General features: G+C 41.0%; 1 protein-coding gene across 1 annotated transcript; it reads left to right on the plus strand.

Annotated features, from left to right (window-relative positions):
• The first annotated feature begins 220 nt into the window (after positions 1-220).
• LOC148414799 (retinal-specific phospholipid-transporting ATPase ABCA4-like) lies at positions 221-25586 on the plus strand. The gene is given in 50 exon segments (XM_088428575.1): positions 221-297; positions 2165-2268; positions 2338-2431; positions 2760-2901; positions 2977-3113; positions 4058-4185; positions 4368-4565; positions 5278-5367; positions 6329-6569; positions 6997-7136; positions 7231-7347; positions 8129-8326; positions 8577-8782; positions 9218-9394; positions 9644-9866; positions 10141-10362; positions 10436-10640; positions 11558-11650; positions 11756-11932; positions 12152-12329; positions 12411-12542; positions 13401-13540; positions 13607-13744; positions 13810-13991; positions 14707-14812; positions 14880-15085; positions 15592-15681; positions 15683-15803; positions 16144-16319; positions 17087-17211; positions 17297-17395; positions 17616-17897; positions 17999-18031; positions 18105-18210; positions 18289-18363; positions 18474-18643; positions 18807-18984; positions 19060-19175; positions 19554-19701; positions 19779-19902; positions 19988-20117; positions 20203-20323; positions 20423-20485; positions 20723-20829; positions 20978-21119; positions 21781-21915; positions 21994-22097; positions 22325-22417; positions 23578-23827; positions 24902-25586. Coding segments are annotated over 49 exon segments (7041 nt in total). The 5' UTR covers positions 221-297; positions 2165-2202; the 3' UTR covers positions 25019-25586.
• The last annotated feature ends 55 nt before the right edge of the window (positions 25587-25641 follow it).

Below are 25641 nucleotides of genomic sequence, written 5' to 3' on the forward strand. Positions count from 1 at the left end.
ACATTCAGCATTGGATTGTGCAGGTGTACTCAATGTTGTCAGACTTGGACAAACTCCCCTCCCTACTGCTAGTTGTGCTTCAAAATGGATGATGACTGTTGTCTTTTTTTTTCTACAGGCCAGTCCTGAGCCGGGAGATTAGAGCAATCAGATTAGGAGCGTTGCTGTTTATGTTGCCGACACTGCTGAGCAGTGTGGCGTACTTGAGTCCGATGTGTGTCTACAGAATCCTCAACCTGCTTGATGTAGCCTGGTGGGCTACATGCGGCATACCTTGGACACAGCGCACCCCCTGAGGTAAGGCTCACACACACATTCACACACGCCACTGCTAAATATAAATTATCGTATTTTGTCAGGACATCAGGCCGTGTGTAAAAATGTGAAATACTACAGTATTCCCACTGAAAAACCTGGATGCACAATTAGCCCATGATATATGTGTTTTGATAAGGTATACTTTTTTTTGTCTCAACGTAATCCTAATGTGTAACTTTTTTAAACTGGTGTAAAATACACTTTTTAATAAAAAAAAAATGGATGGGAAAAAATGAGCACCTCCTTCAGGTAAATACACTTCATGTTAAAAATAGTTGACACTTTTATAGTAAACATACACTTAATCTGACATCTTGAAAAATACAGTTATCCTCAGAATTCATGTTAAAAAGTTACACTTTAAAAAGTAAAAGAAAAACTTCAGTCAAAATGTATGACTGTTTAATGGACAAGAATCATTTTTGTCATGACACCTATCTTTTATCACTAAGAATTCAAAATTCAACTTGATTTTTTAAAAGTGTTTTTTTTAATTGTCATTTAATTCCCAACTTCTTCTTACTTTAAGTACAACTTCTATCATGTAATGTTCCAACTTTTTTTTTCAGAATTTCACTTTTTCCAATGAAATAACTTCTTGACTTATTTTCAGAATATCTGATGTTATCCTTAGAGATATTACAATTTTATTCGTGTCCATTTTTTTCATAAAACAATTCAACACACTTTTCAAAATATGACGTTTTAACTTAAAAATAAAGATTTTATTTGCATGATATTCTAACTGAAACTATTACCATTTTTATTAAACTATTACAACTTTATACAACGACTTATTCACATACTAATGACTTTTCCATATTTATGACATGCCTACTACCCTTTATTTTTTTTTTCAATGTACGTTGCACCAAAATTTTTGCGTCATCGTCGTCATATAGACAGATGTGTGTTTTCTTTTACTTGCATCCTCAGCACGACATCATGATTTGTAGACATCATTGCAAACAAATTACACCTCATGTACTCTTGTTATCTGCATCCCACAGGGTTGGGAATTACAAGTTATTACAATGATGCATTCATGTCCACATTTAAACCTTCACTCACGCTATCTTCGCCAATAACACAATGTGTTCACATGGCTGAAACAAAAATAATGTTTCATGCTTAAGTGTCATATTGAACTCTGTGCAGTGTCTCAATCATTCATTCATTCAATTGGTCAGATTCAAACTGCGACGCAATACTACATCTTCTTTTTGATCAAGAAGCTCTTAGAAACTACATCCCGATGATATTATGATACAACACAATATGATACAATCGTTTATCTAGAAAGAAAATTCAGGCCTTTGTCTAGACAACAATAAGCCATCCTAATTTCACTCGTATTCAAATGCACTTTTCTTATCTAGAAAAAATATGGCTTTTTTAAAATTGCTTTGAGTAAATTAAAATCATATAGATACAACAATGCAACATTTTCTTGTTATTTTTTCCCTCTGAACAAAATTTAACTTAAAAAAACTTGATTTTTAAAAAAAATGGAAAATAAACCCTTTTTCTTTTCTTGAAAAATACGTCTTGATCATAAGTTTACGTTTGGTGTTCATTGAACCAATAACTTGAGCCAAAATAGGCCCTAACGTCTTGCTTGAAGAACAACGTGATCTTTCCCCACCAATTGGACTCAGAAAGTCAACAATAACCATCATTAAATGTAGCCAAAGAAACTTATTCTGGCACATCTTTACAGCTCGGCTCTCCGCTTCATAGCATACACTCAATGAACTAATAACACTGGTTTCTCCAGGATTTATTTTATAGTGTCCATTTGAGCGGAGGTATTCAGAAAGAAGTTTGACTCGTCTTGTTTCCACAGGTTTAGCAAAGTCACATGACCCCACCTGGTGGGGAGCCATGAAGACGGGCTCTCAAATCCGCCTGTTGCTCTGGAAGAACTGGACCCTGCGAAAGAGGCAGAAGGTGACATTAAAAAATGCCCATCTTGAACACTTGGATCCTTTATGTCTGTACTACTCTCGTTTTTTGCAGATTCGCTTTCTTGTGGAGCTCGTGTGGCCTGTATTGCTTTTCATTGGCCTGGTGTGGCTGAGGAAGGCCAATCCGCTCTACCAGCAGCATGAATGTAAGAGCTTGCAGATGGGGGACGGCATTTATTATGACATTTATAAATCTTAGCCTTGTGTTCCAAAATATGCCAAATGGAATCGCTGGTTGACAGCTTTCCGTCGATTGGTAGTTTGAGATGTCTTGGAATCTTTGAGGGACCTGTTTGGAATTTTCCAAGCGATGAGTGGCATCGTCACCCCCAACAGCAAACCCGTATGAGCTTTTGTGGCAGCACATGAGCAGAAGAGTTTAGAAGTGATCAAGGATGACGTTTTCTCTGTAAGAATGTTAACACCAGTATCTGTTTGATCTCCATGATTTCTCTTCCCACATGCTGGTTCTAGGTCATTTCCCCAACAAGGCCATGCCATCTGCAGGCATCCTACCTTGGATCCAGGGCATCTTCTGCAATGCCAACAACCCCTGCTTCAGACACCCCACCAGAGGAGAGTCTCCAGGGGTCGTCTCCAACTACCACAATTCAGTGTGAGTGTTTCATTTCATTTTTAATAGTCACTGTTCGACATCTCATCCCACTTTTTATTTTTCTTTTGGCATCAGATTGTCACGCTTCTACACAGATATCTTGGAGATGTTCAGCGACACAGAGGTGCACCAGCTGGGACGTCTGTGGCAGGAGTTGTCCACGTTCTCCAAATTCATGGACACATTGCGCAACAATCCAGCTGTCACGTCAGGTACGATAGGATGACCACTATCCCTCCAAAAACACCCGCAAAAGCTTGCAAATGTGAAAACTTCAAATCAAAGTCATTTTTTGACAAAGTTGGCTCCATTCCAACTTTGACGGAGAGACCAATCAAACGCATTTACCAAAACAAGGAAATAGAAAATGACCACAATAGAAGCTGACAAAACAAAAACAGATGCACTCACTCAAATGTACAACACTGGTTGGTATAAAATGTTGGTTTATATTGGCTCTATTTGAGAGTTTCATCAATTAAAATAACAAAAGATGAAATGAGAAGTACATACAAAATAAAAGGTACGACACCACTCTCATAAGATTAAATCTCGTGCAGTATTTTGATCATTTTCGGGTCATTAGTCTAACCCTATTTATTGCAGTATTTTAGCCAAAGGATGGCACCCTATGATAACCAAGTAGTCGTGCTATGCTGAACTTTGACATGTTTTCACCATCTGCGTGAAATTTCAGCTCCCTTGTGACTTCTTTTAACACTCCCTTTGATGTGAAATGCCTCTAAAGTAAAACTCAAAGGATTGGACAAAATACCACAACAAGGGTTAAAATAATTTTTGATGTTGACACACAGGTCAATATTAGCTCAGCTGCAAGTCTTTTCACGGTGACAAAAACAGTAAGCAGAATTATTTCAAAATTAAACAAGCAATAACACAGAAGAATGTAATAATATGCATCACACCAGTCAAAGATCCAAATTCAAATCTTCTCGAAAGTAGTCGGTCTGTCTGGAAAACTAAATACAACCAGAAGTTCCTTTCCAAATATAACCAAAAATACCACAAATAGATGCTCTCAAATGCACCACCGCTGTCATCGAGGATTTAAATCTAAGTCAAGGAAGGAACAAGAAAGTAGAAATGTACCAAAATAAAATGTGTATCAGCACAAACACATTTTTGCTGCATTCAGGTCACGGTCTGAAAATCGAGAACATCCTCAAGGATGACGAGGTGCTGACGGCGTTCTTACTGCGAGATGCCGAGCTCCCTGAGTCCGTCGTCTACCAGCTGACCAATGCCGAAATACGAATAGAACAGGTGAGGCTTGGGAGATGCTAATGCTACTTGCTTTTTGGATTCCAGCCAATGCACTCTAGTTAACTTTTTCTGAGAATAATAAAGGTGACATGACCAATGGTTTTAATAAGACTTATTCTTTTTTATTTTTTTTAATTTGACGTATTTAACATTTTTATTTTCTCCACTACGTCACTCGCCAGTTTGCATCAGGCGTCCCGGACCTCCAGCTAAAGGACATCGCATGCAGCCAAGCGCTGCTAGAGCGCTTCATCATCTTCCCGAGCCGCCACGGCCTCCACAGCGTCCGCAACGCCATGTGCGCCCTCAGCCAGCCGCGGCTGCAGAAGATCGAGGACGTGCTCTACGCCAACGTGGACTTCTTCAAGATCTTCCGACTGGTGAGAGTTGCGCCGTGCCCGATTTAGTGTACCTATTAAAGTGGGTGCAAGCGCTCAGCAGGTGATTCTGGCCTTATCCCTATTGCCCCTGTTTCACTAATGGGCTTACGCCGGGCCCCGCCCACACGCACTAAGACATGACCCTGCGGTGTCTTGTTTCAGACCACAGATTAGAGCAGTACGCAATGCTCATAATCAAATTCACTTTGATCATCATCTAATTTTCTTTTTTAATATATAGTTAGCTAGTAAAACATGGAGTAGCATTAAACAGTTGTATGCAATTTTATGTTCACTATTTTCCAAAGGGCTTTTTCTCTAAACAAAGCACGGCAATAATGAAGGTAAAGCTCATCTTATTTTTCATAAAACGCCAAATATTTCACAAATCCCGCCAGAGGATGAACAGTCGTGAGCTTGAATGTATTTTTTCTATTTCTATAATCACAAATTAGGGTCAGCTTGTACAGAGCGTTATGAAGCAAGCTGACCAACGATCCAACGATCCCTCGTCAGCTTCACTTCCCCTTCCTTTTTCCACCACCCGTTTGCTTCATTGAGCCACGGGCGTTGAAGAATGCGCCAGGAAGGATGTCTCGCGTGTTTGTCTTGGCGTTCCCTCCTGCTCATTCCCAGCAACATCACCCCAGCCGACTTCCTTTGAACAAGACAAAGAAAGAGTTGATGAATCAACGGGTTCCTCTTCCCTCAGCTGCCTCGCGTCATGGACAGCACCTCCGAGGGGGTGGACCTTCGACGGTGGGGTCGCGTCCTCAGGGCGACGTCAGAGAAGATCCAAGAGGTGAGATATCCCACAATGCAATTCTGTGTTTCCTTATATGATCCCGCTCTGCCCAATCCCTTCAGCCACCCACTCCAGAGGTCCTGTGGGCTATTTTTAGACTCTTAACTCCCCTTGTATCGTTAGGGTCAATGTGGTCTTCTTATTATCTCCTCCAAGAAGCACACGCATTTTTGCATTGCCTGCCTAATGGTTTTTAAGATTATAACCTGGATTTATTTCCTTTAAAAATGTTATAATTTGGTTGATGTGCTTTCATTAAAACCACATTTTATCTGGGTCTTAACCAGATTACTGATTGTTAACTGAGTACAATATTGTATTGTAATTCATTTTACTTTGCATCGTGATTTTTTTCTTAATTTTATTATAAATTAATTTAGAAGCACTGATTAATGACCTGACCAAAGGGTTTTGGCTTTATGTCATGTTCCCACATTCCCACATTGTAGTGAATTCCTAGTAATTCTGTGTGTGTGTGTGTGTGTGTGTGTGTGTGTGTGTGCGTGTGTTTCAGCACGTTCGCTGTGTGTCCCAAGGGAGGGTTTGAATTTGGAGGGGCTGGGGTGGGGGTTGGGGGGTCATCATCATCACCTTCTGCCAGAATAGTGAGAAAGAATTGCGGTTGGGTGGGTTAACATTCCACAGAGATGACAAGTCTCGCTAGGTGGGACCTGCTTGTCTCCATGGCAAAAGACAGGCGAGCCAAAGGCTTCCTGTCTGCATGCATTCTTCGAAATAAGTGTGTGACATCATCCAAAGGAGAGGCTCATTATAAAATGCTAAAAATGTTACAAAATTGTTTTTTCTTTGTTTCTTTTTATTTAATTGGCTTTCTGTTTTACAGTTTTTCAATTTGTCTTTTTTTTTTTTTTTTTTTTTACTAATCTCTTTCATTCCATACCAATGTATTATTTGAGATACCTTTTTAAATCCCTTTTTATCATTTTCCTCCCATCAGCTGATGCAGCGGGACAACTCCCAGGCACTCATCACAGCAGTCACTTCTCTCTTCCGTGCCGGCGGCCCTGCCTCTTTCTCAGAGCTGACAGCCTCCATGTCCAGCCTCTTCTGCGGCTACCCGGAAGGCGGTGGCGCACGCGTGCTTTCTTTCAACTGGTACGAGGACAACAACTACAAGGTGTTCCTGGGCGTCAACGGCAGCCGTGCCCGTGACAACTACATGTATGACCACACTACCAGTGAGTTCAGCCTGCCAATCAAATAGCTGGCAAACATGTTATTCATTCAGTTTAACACCCTAGAAGTCAGACAGGTGGAATATTCTAAATAAATACCTCAAATGACCTCACCGCTCAATAAAAGATTCAAGATGTCATTCTAAATTCAATTTTAGGCTGAAATTGTCTTCCAAAATTCAGTTAAGGAAAAAAAATCTCACATTCAGTTAAGAACTCAAAAGATCTCCCGCAAATACATAACATTAAAACCCAAACCATCTTTCTAAATATGAATACAATGCAAAATGTTTTCCTAAATTTAAATGAAAAGCTAAAAATATCGATCTCAATTTCATACCCAAAACGTTTGCCTTAATTAAAGTTAACGTACAGAATATTCCTGATCTGTTCTGTTGTTTGAATGAGAATGTACCTTTGACATTTGCAGCCTCCTTCTGCAATAACCTGATGCAGACACTGGAGTCCAACCCGGTCACCAAAGTGGTGTGGAATTCTGTGAAGCCCCTGCTGATGGGAAAGATCCTGTATACTCCTGACTCCCCTGCCGTCCGCAAGATATTAAAAAGCGTAAGGAAGGAGATCGCCGCCAGCCTGACCCCTTTGACATCCTTCTCCTCTGACTCTTCAATCATGCTCAGTGTTTGTTTTGTGTGTGCGTCAGGCGAACACCACGTTTGAGGAGCTGGAGAGGTTGCACAATTTTGGCAAGATGTGGGAAGAGCTGGCACCTCAGCTGTGGGCTTTCTTTCATGACAGCGTTCAGATGAATATGATCAGAGTAAGACTTGAAAGCTAGTCTTGAAAACCAGGAATCCATTTGAAACTCACAGATGAGCTTGCTCAATGTCTGAATTCCAGCTCACTGCTACTTCATTGGGCATTTAAAATTGAAGCCTTTGAACCTGGCCGAGCAACAAGTGAATGGACGAATGAACTAACAACCAACATAACTAGCAAAGTAAATAACTAACTCAGTCCAGCTACTGTACCTAAGCTTTCTTGCTAGATTGCTGTCAACAAATGCCGATAACTCATTCGCTGATTTGCCATCGGCCCATATGGAATTTAAAATACAGGATAGGCCTTCAAACAGCACCTTTCTGCTCCAAAAAACACTGGCGACCACTGCCACTGTACGAGCAAGTTAGTTAATATAACCAACTAACTAACTGTGTATATACATATTTAAATACCTAACTAGATTGTTACATACCCAACAAGCTACTTGCTTCACTAAATCAATAACCAGCTAGAGAACTGAGTACCTAGTTAGGAAGCTAACTAAATAACTAGATAATATTTATGTTGCCCCTCTAGCTGCAAGCAAGCTAAATATATAAGTATAGCTAAGCAAGCAACTAGAAACTCTAGAATTGAACATATTTCGGCCAGAAAAAACAAGAATTTTAATTTTGTAAATATTTCAAATTAAAACACTACAAGAAGGATACAAGAGAAACATACCTGGTGGGATATATTGTGGTCTTTTACAATGATGTAGTTAAAGTCATTGGTTTTTGTTGAGGTGTGCCAATTACTTGTCTATGTTGTGGCCACAGGACACACTGGCAAACCCCACGGTGATGAATTTTGTGGACAAGAGCCTGGAGGATGCCAATGTGACCACGAGAGACATCCTCAACTTCCTATACAGTGGCTCAGAGGAGCGACGAGAGGCAGAAATGCCCAGCTTTGATTGGAGGAATATTTTTAACGTCACCGATCAAATTGTGCGCACTGTCAACCAGTATGCTGAGGTGAGAACTACGACAACTTCCGATTTTACTTCATAGAGAAAGAAGTGTTTAGTTTGAATTATATCAGACCCTATCAGACATTTCTAATTAATTACATGATGAGAACGGACACACTTTGGACCGTTCCTTGAATAACTAATTGTTTGGACCAGTACTCGTTTTTCAGGATAGTATGAATTCCTCTTTCAATACCTTTATCTTGGTTTCCCACTAAAATAATGTTCTGTAACCTAGCCTGTACTCCCTTCAGTGCATCAGCCTGGACAAGTTTGTAGCCTACACGGACGAATCACAGATGATCCACCAGGCGTTGTATCTGCTAGAAGAGAATAAGTTCTGGGCTGGCGTGGTCTTCACTGATATGTACCCCTGGACCACCAGTGTCCCGCTGCACGTCAAGTACAAGATCCGCATGGACATTGATGCAGTGGAGCGCACCAACAAGGTCAAAGATAGGTCAGTGGGGATATTTAGAGTGATTTTCCAAGATAGAAATATGAAATCAGCAACATTTTCTGTCAATGCCTTTCAGATTGAGAGCTTGTCTTTAATCTGTAAACAGGAAATGTCCAATATTTTCAAACAGATAAGCTTTATGAGACACCTTCCCGAGCAATCCCATTTTTTTTGTTCGTTTGCTTAGACCAGCTATAAAGTCTGACGGCCACGTGTGTGTGTGTGTGTGTAACTCGCTCAGTAGATGCCTACCTAACTGATTTGACTACTGCTAAATACAATAGCTCAGTGAGGAGCTCGATTATTAAATTGGTATGTACAGTACAATAAATGGGAAATCTGTCTAACAAACAGGCCAGCCAACAAACAAGCACACTATATTGCCAATGAGTTTATAAAAGTTAATTCTGGCTAGTCCACTCTCTTTGTCTCCAGGTACTGGGACCCGGGACCTCGGGCGGACCCTGTGGAGGATCAGAGGTACATCTGGGGGGGCTTCGCATACCTGCAGGACATGATCGAACACGGCATCATTAAAGTCCACACGGGCCACGACTGGCCACTGGGGGTCTACGTGCAGCAGATGCCCTACCCCTGCTACGTGGATGACCTGTGAGTCTGCACTGCTAGTTTGATAATTAGCGAGAATATAGCTAACGAAGTTGGGAACTCACCTGTCTACCAGCTAAGTAAATAGTTAGCGACCCAATTAAGTAATGTAGCGTAGGTAGGATATGTAGCAAGTTACTTAAGTAGGTAACTAGTCAGCTATCTAACCAAGACTTTATCAAACTAGTGAAAGGAGGTTTTTTTGAAAGCTCTTTGTTAATGGAGCGTAACCTCTCCCTGGTCGGCCGTCAGCTTCATGATCACGCTGAACCGCTGCTTCCCGATGTTCATGGTGCTGGCGTGGATCTACTCAGTGTCCATGACAGTGAAGAGCATTGTGTTGGAGAAAGAGCTGCGCCTCAAGGAGACCCTCAAGGCCATGGGTGTGGCCAACGGCGTCCTCTGGTGCACCTGGTTCATCGACAGTTTTGTAACCATGGCGGCCAGCACGGGCCTACTCACCTCCATTATTGTGGTAAGTTACCCAAGAAAATAAGAAAGTTAACCAGCTTTTTAACTAACGCCTTAACTAACTACCTATCTAGTACTTACTTCCTTAACAAACTACCTTGACAGCTACTTAGGTAACTACCATACTGATCAATGAGAGAATTATTTAAGGAAGTAAATACCTGACCAGCTACTTAATTAAATCACTAACCAACTTGCAAACATGAAAGTTTAGAAAATATGTAGACACATAACTAACTACATAGGTCAATAACTAACACTATATGACCCGCTTCTAGGGTGGCAAGGTGCTGAACTACAGCGACCCGTTGCTGGTATACTTCTTCTTGCTGACTTTCACGGTTGCCACCATCATGCAGTGCTTCCTCATGAGCGTCTTCTTCAGCAAGGCCAACCTGGCGGCAGCGTGCAGCGGTGTGCTCTACTTCACCCTCTACCTTCCGCATGTGCTTTGCTTCGCCTGGCAGGATCGCCTGACAGCCACCATGAAGATGGCTGTCGTACGTAGACGAAAAAACACGTTTTAACCCGAGAGCTATCGCGTGATGATGATGTGGCCCATTGTCCTTCTAGAGCCTACTGTCTCCAGTGGCGTTTGGGTTTGGGACAGAGTACCTGTCACGCTACGAAGAGCAGGGTGTCGGCCTGCAATGGGACAATATCCGGACCAGCCCGCTGGAGAAGGACACCTACTCTTTCCTCACCTCAATCCTTATGATGATGCTCGACGCCGTACTCTATGGCATCCTGGCCTGGTACCTGGACAACGTCTTTCCAGGTGAGGCCACTGAGGAGCTTTGCCTGCCCTTTCCCTGCCTAGATAAACAAGTAAATAGCACCTAACTATGCTACCTACTAAAGTATTGTAATGACCCGGAAGCGAGTAAGGATGCACTCACGAGCTAGCTAGTGTGCAACCTACCCAGGTTAAATGTAGCTTAGCCTGGTTGACGTTGCAGGGCTTAATGCTCTATTCCAAATTATTTGTGGGATCCGAGTTTTCGTTTGGTTGTTCACATTTCCAAATAAATGTGACCGCATGCACATAGGACACGATACATCACACAGAGTGATGCGCTTAACGTTCGTGCTTACAGAAGTATCACAATAAATGGCCAAATGGCTGTCATAGCAGAGCCATAATATTTTCATTAATATTACATTTAAGATGGAAGGAAGGAGGAAATGTGCAGTTTTTGGCCATGGCAATTTGTGCTGTGACAGCAATGTCTCCCTCAAACCTTTGAAGCAAGCAGCTCGCTCCGAGTGAGAGGAGAGCGAAAGACGCACAAAAAATTATCTTTGTTCTCCCTCCTGAATATTTTCAAACTTCACCTGGTCTGCTATTATGTTGTTTTTGTTTTTCCAAGCTGCTTCTGCCCTTTTGAGCGCAGAATTGTGATGTTTTTTCACATTTGTTACTTGCGAGTCAGATGAATTTGACAATCAGGATTGCTACCTTTTCAGTTACTATGTAGCTAACACAGCTAGTTGCCAGAGTTAAGGAATTAAGAAAGTAACTCCCAAGCTACCAAAGTAAAAAACAAATAGGTTAGTCAAAAACAATGTAACCTGACCAAGCAAAGTATGAATTGTAAAGGCTCACTTAAATGTAAATATCTCTTTAGGTAGCTAAGTAAATAAATAGGTAACTCGCTACATACCTAACACTTGAATTCTCATGGATCTTTGCAGGTCAGTATGGAATTGGTCGGCCATTCTACTTCCCCCTGCAACCTTCCTACTGGCACAAACCTTCACCTGCAGCTGCCGCCACAGATAACCCAGGTATTACCAGATCACGAGTGCAAAAAAAAAAAAAAAAAAAATCATACACATGGCACCAAGATACCTGCAAATAGTTTAAATGGTTAATTGTTACGGACATGGCAGAAAAAGATCCTGAAACTGGTGGCACACCTGCCGACACTGTCAACACCTGCAACGGCTCAGCCAGCAGGAAAACCTGCAAGCACCAAATTAAAAGGGAGCGCCTGGAGCGGGAGAAAGAGTGGCTGAAGATACAAGAGGAAGAGGAGGAGGAGGAGGAAAATGCCTCGGGGAAGCAAGGTGAGGAAATCTCGTGCAAAGGAAAGGCTAAGGGTTTCATCTAGTGGACAACTGTGGTGTTACATGTCTTATCCAACAGCTACGCTTGCACATTCAAATGAGCGTTATATGGAAAAAGAACTAGAATGTCTGTAATATCTATAATATAACATTTACAATTCTCAGATATTTGAGATCATTTTAGACTAGAACTATGATTAATCTTCTTTGTCCTGGTAGGCCTGCTCTTGTTCGAGCCCGACCCTCTGAGTCTGGATTTGGGGGTACGTATCCAGGAGCTGGTCAAGGTGTTCCCGGGAGGCTCTCGTCCTGCCGTTGATCGACTCAGTCTCAACTTTTATGAGGGTCAGATCACCTCCTTCCTGGGGCACAATGGCGCTGGGAAGACTACAACCTTGTAAGGCAACACCATCAATAAAAAATATACTTTGTACATTTTACAACAGTTGTAAATTTTGGGGCTTTGTCTTGTGTTTAGGTCTATCCTCACCGGGCTCTTCCCACCCACATCTGGGTCTGCTTACATCTACGGACGGGACATCCGCACCGACATGGACGCCGTGCGGTCCTCCTTGGGGATGTGTCCTCAATATAACATCCTTTTCAATCAGTGAGTACCTTGCTTGCCACGTTTTAACCAAAGACTCTCTCATTGGACACTTTTTTGTTAGGTACATTACACACTCTTGTTCTCAGCATGTTCAATACAGGAAATGATTTTTGTCTTTGCTGAGATAACTCTTCTCACTTTAAAAAATAGAACCTACAACTTAAAAAAAACAAAAAGCATTTTGATTGTATTGATTTAAAAAAATAGACCCTTCAATGTTTTGTCTGTTTTGATTATAGGGCTATATTTTTAAAATACTAAAACTTGATGGAAAATATTTTTTAATTTGTTACAATGGAACTCAGAGTAACTAAACAGAATAAAATAAAAAAATAACATTTAAAATAATTGATCAACAATGGATTGTAAAATAATAAATAAACAACATTTATTTATTTATTTATTTATTTATTTATTTAAATACTAAGTAAATATACCCTGTTCGGAGTTATTAGTTTGGACGTCTGAAAACATTAAAATATGTTTAAAATAATATTAGAATTGGGGCAGCTCGGTGGAAGAGTGGTGAGCACATCTCACGGTTCGGAGTCCCGAGTTCAATTCCAGCTCGTTCCGGCCTTCCTGTGTGGAGTTTGCATGTTTAGCCCCGAGCTTTCGAGGGTTCTCTCCTGGAAATCCAGCTTCCTCCCACCCGCCAAAAACATGCATGGCAATTGCATTGGACGATCAAAATTGTCCTTAGATGTTACTGGGTGTGTGAATGGCTGTTCGTCCATATGTTCCCTGCAATTTGGCTTTTGGCAATTAGGCAACTCAGAAGACAACTGGAATTGGCACCAGGATAATTCCAGTGGTAAAAAACAAAAAAGTCTTATCCTTATCCTTTTTGGCTTCCAGTTTGACGGTGGAGGAACACATCCTGTTCTACTCGTTGCTGAAGGGTCGCACCCAGGCCGAGTCGGAGAAGGAGGTCGAGGACATGCTGGTGGACCTGGGCTTACCTCACAAGCGAGACGACGAAGCCCAGAACCTCTCAGGTCCGGAGTTGCTCTGGCCAGGTTTGGTCGTAAGTGCTCTCCAAGGATCTGCGTTTGCACAAACAGGTGGCATGCAGAGGAAACTGTCAGTTGCAATGGCGTTTGTTGGCGGCTCCAAAGTGGTCATCCTGGACGAGCCCACTTCCGGCGTAGATCCTTACTCCAGGAGGTCTATTTGGGATCTCCTGTTGAAATATAGATCTGGTAAATAGCCATCAAGTTATGCTAAGCAACATTTTGTCTACGTACGCTAACGAGATTTTGCGCAGGCCGCACAGTAATCCTGTCTACGCACCACATGGACGAAGCCGACCTGCTGAGTGATCGCATCGCCATCATCTCCAAGGGACAGCTGCACTGCTGCGGCTCACCGCTCTTCCTCAAGAATTGCTTTGGCGCCGGCTTCTACCTGACGCTGGTGCGCCGCATGAAGGATATCAAGAAAAAAGAGGTGAGCTTGCATACAACGCCTACACTCAAAAATGACATCTGATGGAATTTTAAAGTAAGAGCGTAGAACCATGACTGCTCACCAAAGTAAAACGAGTTAGTGAGTAAAAAGTTATTACCGTATCTTTAAAAAAAATCCAAGGTTTCAGATCTCAGTATATAAAAAAAAGAATCCAGCCACGAATGAAGCAAAACATATTTTCTAGATTATTCAGGATGCCCAATCATATTTTTTTGTGAACTTTAACACTCCGTGTCAAAAGTACATCAGTGGAAACCCTACCAAGGAGCACCATGGTTTTTCTCTCTCAGAATGGTCGAAATCAGTGGGTAGGTTCTATTTTTAAAAGTGGCTGGCAACAAAAGAGTTAATGTTCAAAATTTTGTAAATTTTCTAGATTAGCTTTTTGTTTTTAATCTTCTGGTTTATCTTGCTGAGGGGAAAATACTCTTCCTGCCTCTTGTTTCTAGGTAGGTTTGTGAGACATGGTGATTTGTGCTCAATTAAAAAATATGAAAAGCAAATTGATAAAACATTCAAAACAATAGGTTTTGCTAAATGCGACAATTTTCTTGTTGGGTGATGATTTGAATAACTTTAAATTCCACAAAATTTTGACACCTGCAGTTTTGCATCTTAACTTTTTCTTAATATGAACTCTAAAATACATAATATTGTGTGTAACTGATTTTTTGATGTCTTCTCTTTCCACCAGAACGACTGTGACTGTGCCTCCGACTGTTCCTGCACATGCTCCATTTGCACCAGACACAAGGATCAGTCCCAGAATCTGTGCCAGAATGCCGAACGGGTCTTGGACGGTGAGGTCCATCACATCACAAAACGATGCAGATTTCCCTCACCCAAACCCCTATGTAATTTTGGTAGGGGATCTGGACAGCATCAGCAGCCTCATCCACCACCACGTCCCCGAGGCCAAGCTCATCGAGGTCATCGGTCAGGAGCTCACCTTCCTGCTGCCCAGTCGGGGTTTCAAGCACCGCGCCTACGCCAGCCTCTTCAGGGAACTCGAGGAGACCCTTGCCGACATGGGTCTCAGCAGCTTCGGCATCTCCGACACGTCCTTGGAGGAGGTGCGCAACTCTCACGTTCGACAGAAAAATGAGTAAATTTAGTATAACAAAGAATAATCAGAAACAATTGTATCAGTTTTAATGTGCGTCATTGTTACTGTTAGCATTTACTTTGTTGTCAATGGTCAAATAAGGAGAAAATATTCATTTTAATTTCAAGCTTTTTATAGCTTTAACAGATCAAAAAAGCGACTGTTTTTTATTGGTAATTTGAAAGGATTGTGATCATGTTAGTTACATTTTCATTTTAGATTCATATTTTGGTTAATAACAGATCATGTTTTACATTTAATTCATATGTTGTCAACTAAATCTATTAATCATATTTTAATTTCCCCAAAATTGTGAGAATTGCTAAATGAAAATTTGCAATTGACTTAACAGTAAATATTTTACCCCCTACATTTCATTTACAAGCATATTGAACATACAACGTAAACCTTACACCTTGCAAAATTTTAACTTGTAAATTGATATATTTTTGATTGAATGTTCCACCTTTGCAGATCTTCCTAAAAGTGACAGCAGATGGCGAAGCATCAGCAACTAATACCACCACCGCTGGTAAGTACATCTGTCCCAGCCCTGTATGTACTGTATTCCCCTTTATTGTCGCTTGTGTTGTGTGCTTGTCACCTGTCTTCTTCCTCATGTCACTTCTTACCTGTAGAAGAATGGATGTTGAGACGGAGAAAAAATGAAGCTGAGATAGATGAAGGTCAGACACAGGCAAATGAAGGCTTTAGCAATTCTTTTAAATGCCATTTTTACCATCCTGCTTTGTGAATGTCCCGGATCTGGCTCAGCCATTGAAGGCACCACCATAGTGGATGTATAGTGAGCCAAATATTTTAGTCTCTTCTTTTTGCTCATCATTGACAGTTTCTGTCGCAGGTGGGACAATAGTGGTCCTCTACCACCATGCATTTGTAGTTAGGCACAAAAACCAAGACTAGCGTTTAGGTCAAACTAGCATATTTTCGGCTTTCTTTTCTTTTTAGGCTTACATATTACGTTTTAAATGTGATTTTAACGCTGTGCGTGTTTGCCAACCACAGAGCGCTACGATGCTGCGCAAGCTAACGACGCAACATCGCATGCCGCATCAGACTGCAGTGCGGGCAAAGGCTCCAGGCAGGTGAAAGGAGCCCCACTGACCCTGAAGCAGTTTCACGCACTACTTGTCAAGAGGTTTCATCACGCCACACGGAGCCGCAAAGACTTTGTGGCACAGGTACACACCCGCAAATCTGACAGTGTGTTCCATTATGTCCATTTCTGGATAAAATTTAAAAATTCCAGATCATGATCTGGATCATTTTCCAATTTCCGATTCAGATCATGATCTAGATTATTATCCAATTTCCGATTCAGATCATGATCCAAAATTATCCAATTTGTTGTGACATTCCAAAGCAATACACTTCTTCCTCAATCCCAGGCTTCTTCAGATACACATTGAGATACACAATGATCCAATTCATGTGTCATTCCAAGGACCAAGTTTAATCAAAAACGTTTTACATTTTTACATTACATGACAAAATTGATCGAGAACCAGATCCAGAACTCATATCTCAATCCAGATCAAATGTGTTTGGCTGTCCTTTGAATCTATTTCATTTTGTCCAAAGCTGTGCAGCAAATTTAATCAAAATCCATTTCAAACAAGTATCATATTAAAAAAAAAAGAAAAAATAGCAGGACCCAGACACCTGTTTCAAATCCAAATCTATTGTAACTGTAACTGTTCTTTTTTTTAAGTTCAGTCTTATACACGTCAAAATAATTTATGAATTAGTTTCATGGAATAATTTCCGGGTCTTTTCCGGATCATTTTAATCAAAATCCGCATTATAAAATTTTGGCAAGAAGCATCCACATCCTGAATTAATAGGTTTGCATCTCCCAGTTACAAACCCGATTTGAATCTGGATCAAAAGTGATTATGTATGTACATTTAGAAAAGTAATTATTTCATTTGTTTTTATGATGATTCAGATTGTCCTGCCTGCCAGCTTTGTCCTCATCGCGCTCATCTTCACCACCCTTGTTCCACCATTTGGAGAGTACCCCAGCTTGATGTTAACCCCCTGGATGTATGGACCTCAGGTCACCTTCTTCAGGTAGCCGGCCAAGACATTTTATATTGGTTATACCAGTGTCAGTGACAGATATTGCCTTGACCTTTTTTATTATTGTCTTCTGCAGCAATGAGCAACCCTCGGACCCGGCCATGAGACACTTCACCGAACGCTTCCTGTCACGGCCGGGACTTGGAACACGATGCATACAGGGAGAACCACTGGGGTTAGTAGCACTGATGGTTGTGTATAAGCGAGACACGGGTTGCTCTTTCATACCAAAAGTTTTGACAATGATTTTTTTTCTCCATTTTTAATGACCATTATTTTTGGTCATAAGTACATTTTTAACACTGGAAAAGTTTTGCCTGTTGGTTTTTGTCATTCAAATGACTATTCAGTCATCCGTCTGGTGCCCGAAATGCTGTGTTCGCCTGCTCATCCAGAATGCCTTGTGACGACGAGCCGTCCGAGTGGCAGCGTCCCGACGTCGATCCCGTAACGAACAACATCCTGCAGAGTCCAGAGTGGAATGAGAAAAACCCGTCGCCCTCCTGCTTGTGCAGCAGCGGCAGAAAGCTAACCATGATGCCCATCTGTCCCGCTGGGGCCGGTGGCCTCCCACCATTGCAACGCCTTGAGTTAACCGGGGACACCATGATGAATCTGACCGAGCGTAATATCTCGGACTTTCTGGTCAAAACATATCCGAGTCTCATCAGAACAAGGTGAATGCAAACCTCTATTTTTTTTTTTTATGCGAAGGAGATCTGGACATAGTTTTTTTTTTTTTTTTTAATGTTTAATTCCTCTTTGATTTGTCACACAGTTTAAAGAGCAAATACTGGGTCAATGAGCAAAGGTGAGCATTTATCTTTCTAAATAAACAAAATCATTAGTACCATACGTCCCTACTGAATGGCGTCTCTTCTTAGATATGGTGGCCTGTCCGTCGGAGGACAGCTTCCCATCCTGGACGTGGAGCCTAGAGACATTGAAAACATTTTCCGTCAACTTGGACAGATGCTCAACATCACCGGGGTAACAAGTCTCGTCGCTTGTTGAGAGCACAGCCATTGACCCCCTCCAAGCCCACTAATCACAAACGTTTCCTGGTAGGGTCAACATTCCAGAGTGGCACTGCGGGAGCTTGGCCCTTTCCTACGATACATGGAGAGTGAATTTAACATAAAGGTGGGCACTATTTAAGGAAATACAACAATTAATGAAGCATTCCAGTAGAAGATGTTCATAGTAATTTGTAGTTATATTCAGGGGAGCATGTAAATGGTCTTCTCTGGCAGGTGTGGTACAACAACAAAGGCTGGCATGCCATGGTGGCCTTCATGAATGTAGCCAACAATGCCATCTTGCGGGCATTCTTGCCCACCAGTGCCAGGCCTATTGAGTTTGGCATCACCGCCATCAACCACCCACTAAACCTCACCAAGGAGCAGCTTTCAGAGGTTACTGTGTAAGTGCTGAGCCTCAGATGATGATGATTCGTCCCCGCAGTTCGGTACTGTTTCAAATGAGTCACTAGTTTGACCTAAAGGCTAACATGCTAACGGTTGATTTTCGAATTCATTCAAGAGTTCTACTGCTCAGTTTTGAACGTGTCTTTTTTTTCTTGTCAGTTTGACCACATCCGTGAACGCAGTGGTGGCCATATGCGTAATCTTCGCCATGTCCTTCATCCCGGCCAGCTTCGTCCTCTACCTCATCCAGGAGCGCGCCACCAAAGCCAAGCACCTCCAGTTTGTTAGCGGCGTCAGCCCTTTCATCTACTGGCTGTCCAACTTCTTCTGGGACATGGTGAGGGTAGCGCAGCACCAGTAGTATTAGAGATGATTGCTCCGTTGTCATTTACCGTTTGAACGTTTTGTCCAGGTGAACTATTCCATCAGCGCAGCCATGGTAGTTGCCATCTTTGTTGCATTTGACAAAAAGTGTTACACGTCCCCAACCAACCTGCCTGCCCTTGTAGCGCTGCTCCTGCTCTATGGGTAAGACTGAATATAAAATCTACCGCAGTATTATAGAGCTATGATAAAGTCCTTTTGAAGAGTAAAATAATAATAAACATTCCAACACGACATCATAATATCTGATACACATGCTTTTGAAGGAACTGATGGACATGTCATGAGGGAATAATGAACGCGCTAACACATGGCAAGATGTTAATCTGTGTAAAGAAGGCTTTACAATATACTCTTTAATTCGGTATGTCAAATGTCAATTGATATGCATATCATATATACGTAAACTGGAAAATAACCAAGCCCCATTCTGTATTTAATATTGTTCATAATGTATTGAATGACATGATGCATTAAGGGTAATTAACTAACCCTATCCGTTTTTATGTGTTGTGGTTCCAGGTGGTCTGTAACCCCCATGATGTACCCCATGTCGTATCTTTTTAATGTCCCGAGCACTGCCTACGTGTCACTCTCTTGCATCAACCTCTTCATAGGCATCAACAGCAGCGCCGTCACTTTTATCCTGGAGCTCTTTGACAACAACCGGGTAAAGCTTAGAACATTGTGTAACTTTTGTGGTTGGTGTGTGACATATTCATATTTTATTTGTATGTCTGTCATCAGTCATTGCTGATGTTCAACGAGTGGTTGAAGAAAGGCCTGCTGGTCTTCCCTCACTTCTGTCTGGGCCGCGGCCTCATCGATATGGCCATGAAGCAGGCGGTCACCGATGTCTACGCCCGTTTCGGTAGTGACCGTATTTCACACGCATGGCATCAGTCTTAAATTAAATCATCCCAGATCTAATGAGTGCGTTTTTGTGTTTTTGGCAGGTGAGGAGTATGCCGAAAACCCCTTCCGATGGGACTTCGTAGGGCGGAACGTTTGCTTTATGGCGGCGGAAGGTTTCGTCTACTTTGCTTTCAACCTCCTCATCCAGTACCGCTTCTTCTTGGACCACTGGTAACTCATCATACGCACATCCTGTTTAAGTACACAGTGAAAAAGTCAGCAAAATCACAGCATTGTTGACTCATAACACCCTCAGGTTATCGGACGGCAAGCGCAGCCCGGCGGCAGACGAAGATGACGACGTAGCGTGCGAGCGACGCAGAATATATGAAGGCGGCAGCAAATCGGACATCCTGCACATCCAAGATCTCACCAAGGTCTTCCGCGGAGGTTTTTCTTGCAACTTAACATTACAAAAGTAAAACAAGTCAAGTCGGTGCTAGTGTTGTATTTTTCTGTTTCTTTCTTTCTCACAGACGTATGTGGGCAGGAAAAGGGCAGCTGTTGACGGAATCTGTGTGGGTGTTCCCGCTGGAGAGGTGATCCTTTATTTTATCTTTTGGGGTTGTAAGTGTCAAAACCAAATCTAAAAGATCTAGTACTTCATAAAAAATAACAGCTGAAAAAAAGTTATGTATGTAAAAGAATAAGTAAATACGTATTTCTTACACAAATATATTTCTTTGGAAACCCAAACACAGGCAATGACAACGAGTTTCCATCATTTACTAAATAATCTCACATTGATGAAACATTTTTGCCCCTTTTGCCCTCAGTGTTTTGGACTCTTAGGTGTCAATGGCGCTGGCAAGACCACCACTTTCAAAATGTTGACAGGTGACACTGATGTCAGCTCGGGAGATGCTACCGTCGTTGGTTACAGGTACAGGACCGCGATCTTTAGGGTTAGGTTGAGGTTTGGGATAGATTGGCATTCTGTGAAAAAGGCACATCACAATGTCAACAGCAACACAGGGAACTTGTCGGATAAATGAGGGTCGTGCGTGGTAAGGTTTTGTGTTGTGACGCAGCATCCTGAATCAAATTCTGGACGTGCACCAGAACATGGGCTACTGCCCGCAGTTCGACGCCATTGACGAGCTGCTGACTGGCAGGGAGCACCTCTACCTGTACGCTCGCCTCAGGGGGGTGCCTGAAGATGAGATCCCCAGGGTAAGTCTTTTGGTTTTTTTATATATGCTAAAAAAAACAGGGGAGTTCATTCTATTTAGTGTCCCTAGTTCTAATTTGGTATCAAACTAAACATGAAACAATGAGAATCATGGCTTGCGTTTTAATCAACACATCAACCCTTTTTTTTAAATTTTTTTTACAAGAATATGTTCTATGCAGCCCTGCTAGTTTAAAAACGGCTTTCTGATTATTTATTGTATTTTAGGAGTATGACTTAAAGACACATTTTTCATTTTTTAAGAGTCCAGACATTCAATCCCATTTACTTATTCATATGGCTTTCAATTCTTCTACCGTTTGCCAAAAGTAATGTCTGAAAATAAATTACTTAAAGTGATTAGGTACTAAAATAATGAATGACTATACATTAAAGGAATAAATTATCTGAAGTACTTTTAATACAGTACAGCAAGGATTACTTTAGTGCTTATTTAATAATGCTTAATAATAATAATTCTAATGATGATAATAATACAATGGTACAAATGTGTCTTTGGAATCGAAGGAATTTAGAAGAAAATGCCACCTGATTTTATCCGTCCTGTTGGGTGAACAATTTGCCACTTACTGTCAACTGATGATGAAAAAAGCAGAATATCCGTCTGCTGTTGTTAATTTATAACGTTTCAACCCGCATTAGGTGGCTGAGTGGGGCATCCAGAAGTTGGGCTTGTCAGAGTATGCTGGCCGCTGCGCCGGCACCTACAGCGGCGGCAACAAGCGCAAACTGTCCACTGCTATCGCCATGATCGGTTGCCCAGCGTTGGTTCTTTTAGTGAGTGGACCAAACAGCCCCTTGGAATCTTTTGCATCGACGGGATGTTTTTCTAACTGGGGAATCTTCGATTTTCAGGATGAGCCCACCACGGGGATGGACCCGCATTCCCGCCGTTTCCTGTGGAACGCCATCCTGAGCGTCATCCGGGACGGCCGGGCCGTAGTGCTGACATCGCACAGGTTTGATGATGTCATTCATCAGCATTCGAGAGACAATGTGTAAATGACAAGTAGATCTTAAGTTGTGAAAGTTGGCATTTAGTCTGACCCAAATTGCAACCTGAAGGAAGTTTTCTATTTTTCAGACACAGAGGCAGTTAAAATACAGCATTGCTAGGCAGTGCCTTTGCTCAGCTTCTCTTGAAATTGGAGTTTTGTGTTTTATGTACATGTTTTGCTTCCACCAGCATGGAGGAGTGCGAGGCGCTGTGCACCAGACTCGCCATCATGGTCAACGGCACCTTCAAGTGTCTGGGAACCATCCAGCACCTCAAGTATAAGTAAGACTTTTCTACCTGGCAAGCAACCACTGACACTTTGCGCCACAATAGTTATCACTTGTCGCTAGGCAGAATTCAAAAACAGTTGCGCTTAAGACAATCCTTCTCAAATAGTGGGGCGGGCCCCCCTGAGGAGGTGCGAGGCGATGCCAGGGGGGGCGCAGATGACCCCAGGGAAAAGGATTTGTTTTTGCCATCTAAAGTGTAATTGTGATAAAATAAGGATTGGCATTTTTTTTTCAGGCACTTTGATACTCTTGTATTTTTTTCTGCTTAGACAAACTATTAACCTGTATAAATGCTGTAAAAAAAACGTAGTTAACAGTTGTTGAAAGTTGGCTTATATTGTTTTTTCCATTTGTCAATGTTAAGAAGGATACAGTTTTAGGTAAACTTATACAATTTTAATAGATAATAGTCTTATTTATGGTCTGCGTGGCAAGTGGGAGGCTTTGCAAAATATAATTGAGAACCACAGGTTTATGCACAATTAAATTTGACGCAACAAATGGCACCATCTAGTGGACTCCAGTCAGATTGCTTTTGGCATGTTTTACTTATATTTACAATTAATATTACATATTTTTGAATATTCATTAATTGAGTAATATTTTTAATATGACTAAGTCATATGCATTTGACAACAAATAAATTTTAAAATAGAATACGTTAAATAGTTACTGTCTTTTATATGTTTTTCATTGAATTATTTTTTACTATACCAGTTAAATTGTAGCAATTAAAAATCAGCAGCAGCTTAAATGCGTAGAGTAAAATTAGTTTTATATTTCTTTAATTAAAAAATCACACTACACAACAACGATAATAAATATTTTAAATAGTTCATTAATTGAATAATACAATACTGATTAATAAAACAGTATTTAGGTGATGTTTGAAAGAAAGAACATCAAACAGATTCTAATGCTACTCATCGTACTAATAGCAGGAGCTATATATTATTATTATATCATAATGAAAATGCAGAACATACTCTTACTAATTAAAATGTTTGTTATGGTTACATTAAATGGAAAGAAATGAGACTGTCTCATAAATAAAATCCCAATATTTTGAGCCTTACATGCACAATAAGAGAGTGCTCGCTAGACGTCGAATATTGTGCGGGGTACCTAATAAATGATGACATTCCGGGACAGATTTGGGGACGGCTACGTGCTCACCCTGAAGATGCGCGCGGGCGAAGCGGGCGCGCCTCCCGAGCTGGAGCCCGTTGAGGCTTTCATGGAGAGCAGCTTCCCGGCGTGCGTGCGGCGCGAGAAACATCACAACACGCTCCAGTACCACATCGCCTCGTCCTCGCTGGCCCGGATCTTCCAGCTGGTCACCTCTAACAAGGAGCGACTGGGCATCCAGGACTACTCAGTCTCGCAGACCACGCTTGACCAGGTAAGGACAAACTACCAACTTGGCACCTTTTGACCCTGCCCTTTTCACTGCTTGCTTTCCAATTTTATATCTTTTCTGTCCATTTGTCTTTATTAGTAGATTGATTTACTTTTTACATAGTGCATACTTTTTTTTCTTAATGTACCTTTTTGATGATTTACCATGTTTTTATGTTTTAATTACATTTTTTTATTTACCATATTTGTACCTTTTTCTGCTTTTGCGCTTGTGTTTGTATACCATTTTGTTCTTTTTTTCTGAATTAATTCCTGTATTTTTCAGTCACCGGATTATAAATTGCAAATGTATTTTTGTCATGTATACTCTGCACCGGACTATAAAAGCCAGAAGTTGTAACATCAGTTATTACGCAGAAAGATCTTAGATTTTAAACTTTTTTTTAATTTAAAACCTTTTTTTTCCAAACTCTGGAGACGGCAACATTTTACACCTTCAACACAGATTGAACATATTTGAACTTGCATTGACACACTCTAATTGCACCAACACAACAGTCACATGCCTGATTGCTTTTACTAGTGAAAAGTGCCACTTAGTGGCGAGTAAAACAGTAGTTCAAACTCAAAATCAACACTTCAATAGTGTCTTCCTCTGTCTCCCTTTGTTTTACGAGAGATTGCCCCCTTGGTGGAAAGTTAAAAAAATGCAGATGGTACACAAAAAATGCAGATAAGCCGCATTGGACTATGAGCCACAGGGTTCAAAGCATGAGAAAAAAGTAGTGGTTTATAGTCCAAAATTTACTGTTTTATGTACTATTCTTTTCTTACGTCACATTTTTTGTTAGTTAGCTAATTAGTTAGGTTTATCTTAATTTTTCATGTTCAATGTATAGCTTTTTTGTTCTGTTTTGAGCCTTTTGTGTGCCATGTACTTTTTCTACTGATTTGTGTTTGATGTGCCATTTTTATCTGTTATATATTTTTTGTGATTTTCATATATCATAGTTTTGTTTTATGTGTCATTTATATCATCTTAGCGCATACTCACCAGTGTGTGTGTGTATGTGTGCGCGCATGTGCGTGTGTGTGTGTGGTTGTGCGTGGCCGGCAGGTGTTTGTTAACTTTGCCAAACAGCAGACGGCAGAGGACGACGTGGTCACGTCGCAGCGACGTGGCGCCGGCGGTCGCAAGGATGTCAAAATTGCACCTGTCAAGAGGAAAACCTGATAGTAACTTATTACCAATATGTATATGATGATGTACATTTTTTATGTGAAATGAATACACAATATGCTGTACAGAGGCAATTTTATTGATGAATGTTTTCTTCCATATCTCTCTGTATATGGTATGTACAAATGAAAGCACGTTATATTTTATATTTAATATATTCACCCTGCAGAAGCAATGTAGACAAGTGCAGATGCAAATCAGATTTTATATTCACCCCAAATAATAGTAGTTTTTTGAAGTTTTCATGGATGTCCTGTTAATTAAAATATATATTATAGCACAGTACTCGTATGATTTATGTCATTTTGAAAAGTACTGAATTTTTTTTTTAATAATTTTTAAGAAAAAATGTTACTCATTTTCCTGAAAACAATTCAATATCAAAGGAATAGTCCAATATTTTTTGGGGAAAAAAAAAAACATTGTATGCTTGGTCAAGTCACTTGGCAGTCACATGAAAGTCAAATTGGATATATTATAAATTAGTTCGATGCCGTGATTGGATCTCCACAAGAAGAAAAACAAATCTGTCTCCTTGTCGAAATAAAAAATGATACCTTAAGCTCATGGCCTCCTTTTATGTTGCCTTGAGGAATGAGACGCCTTGTCATTTGCAT

Source organism: Hippichthys cyanospilos, chromosome 12 (assembly GCF_059441005.1).
Source record: "Hippichthys cyanospilos isolate Australia breed blue-spotted pipefish chromosome 12, RoL_Hcya_1.0, whole genome shotgun sequence".
Taxonomy (NCBI): domain Eukaryota; kingdom Metazoa; phylum Chordata; class Actinopteri; order Syngnathiformes; family Syngnathidae; genus Hippichthys; species Hippichthys cyanospilos.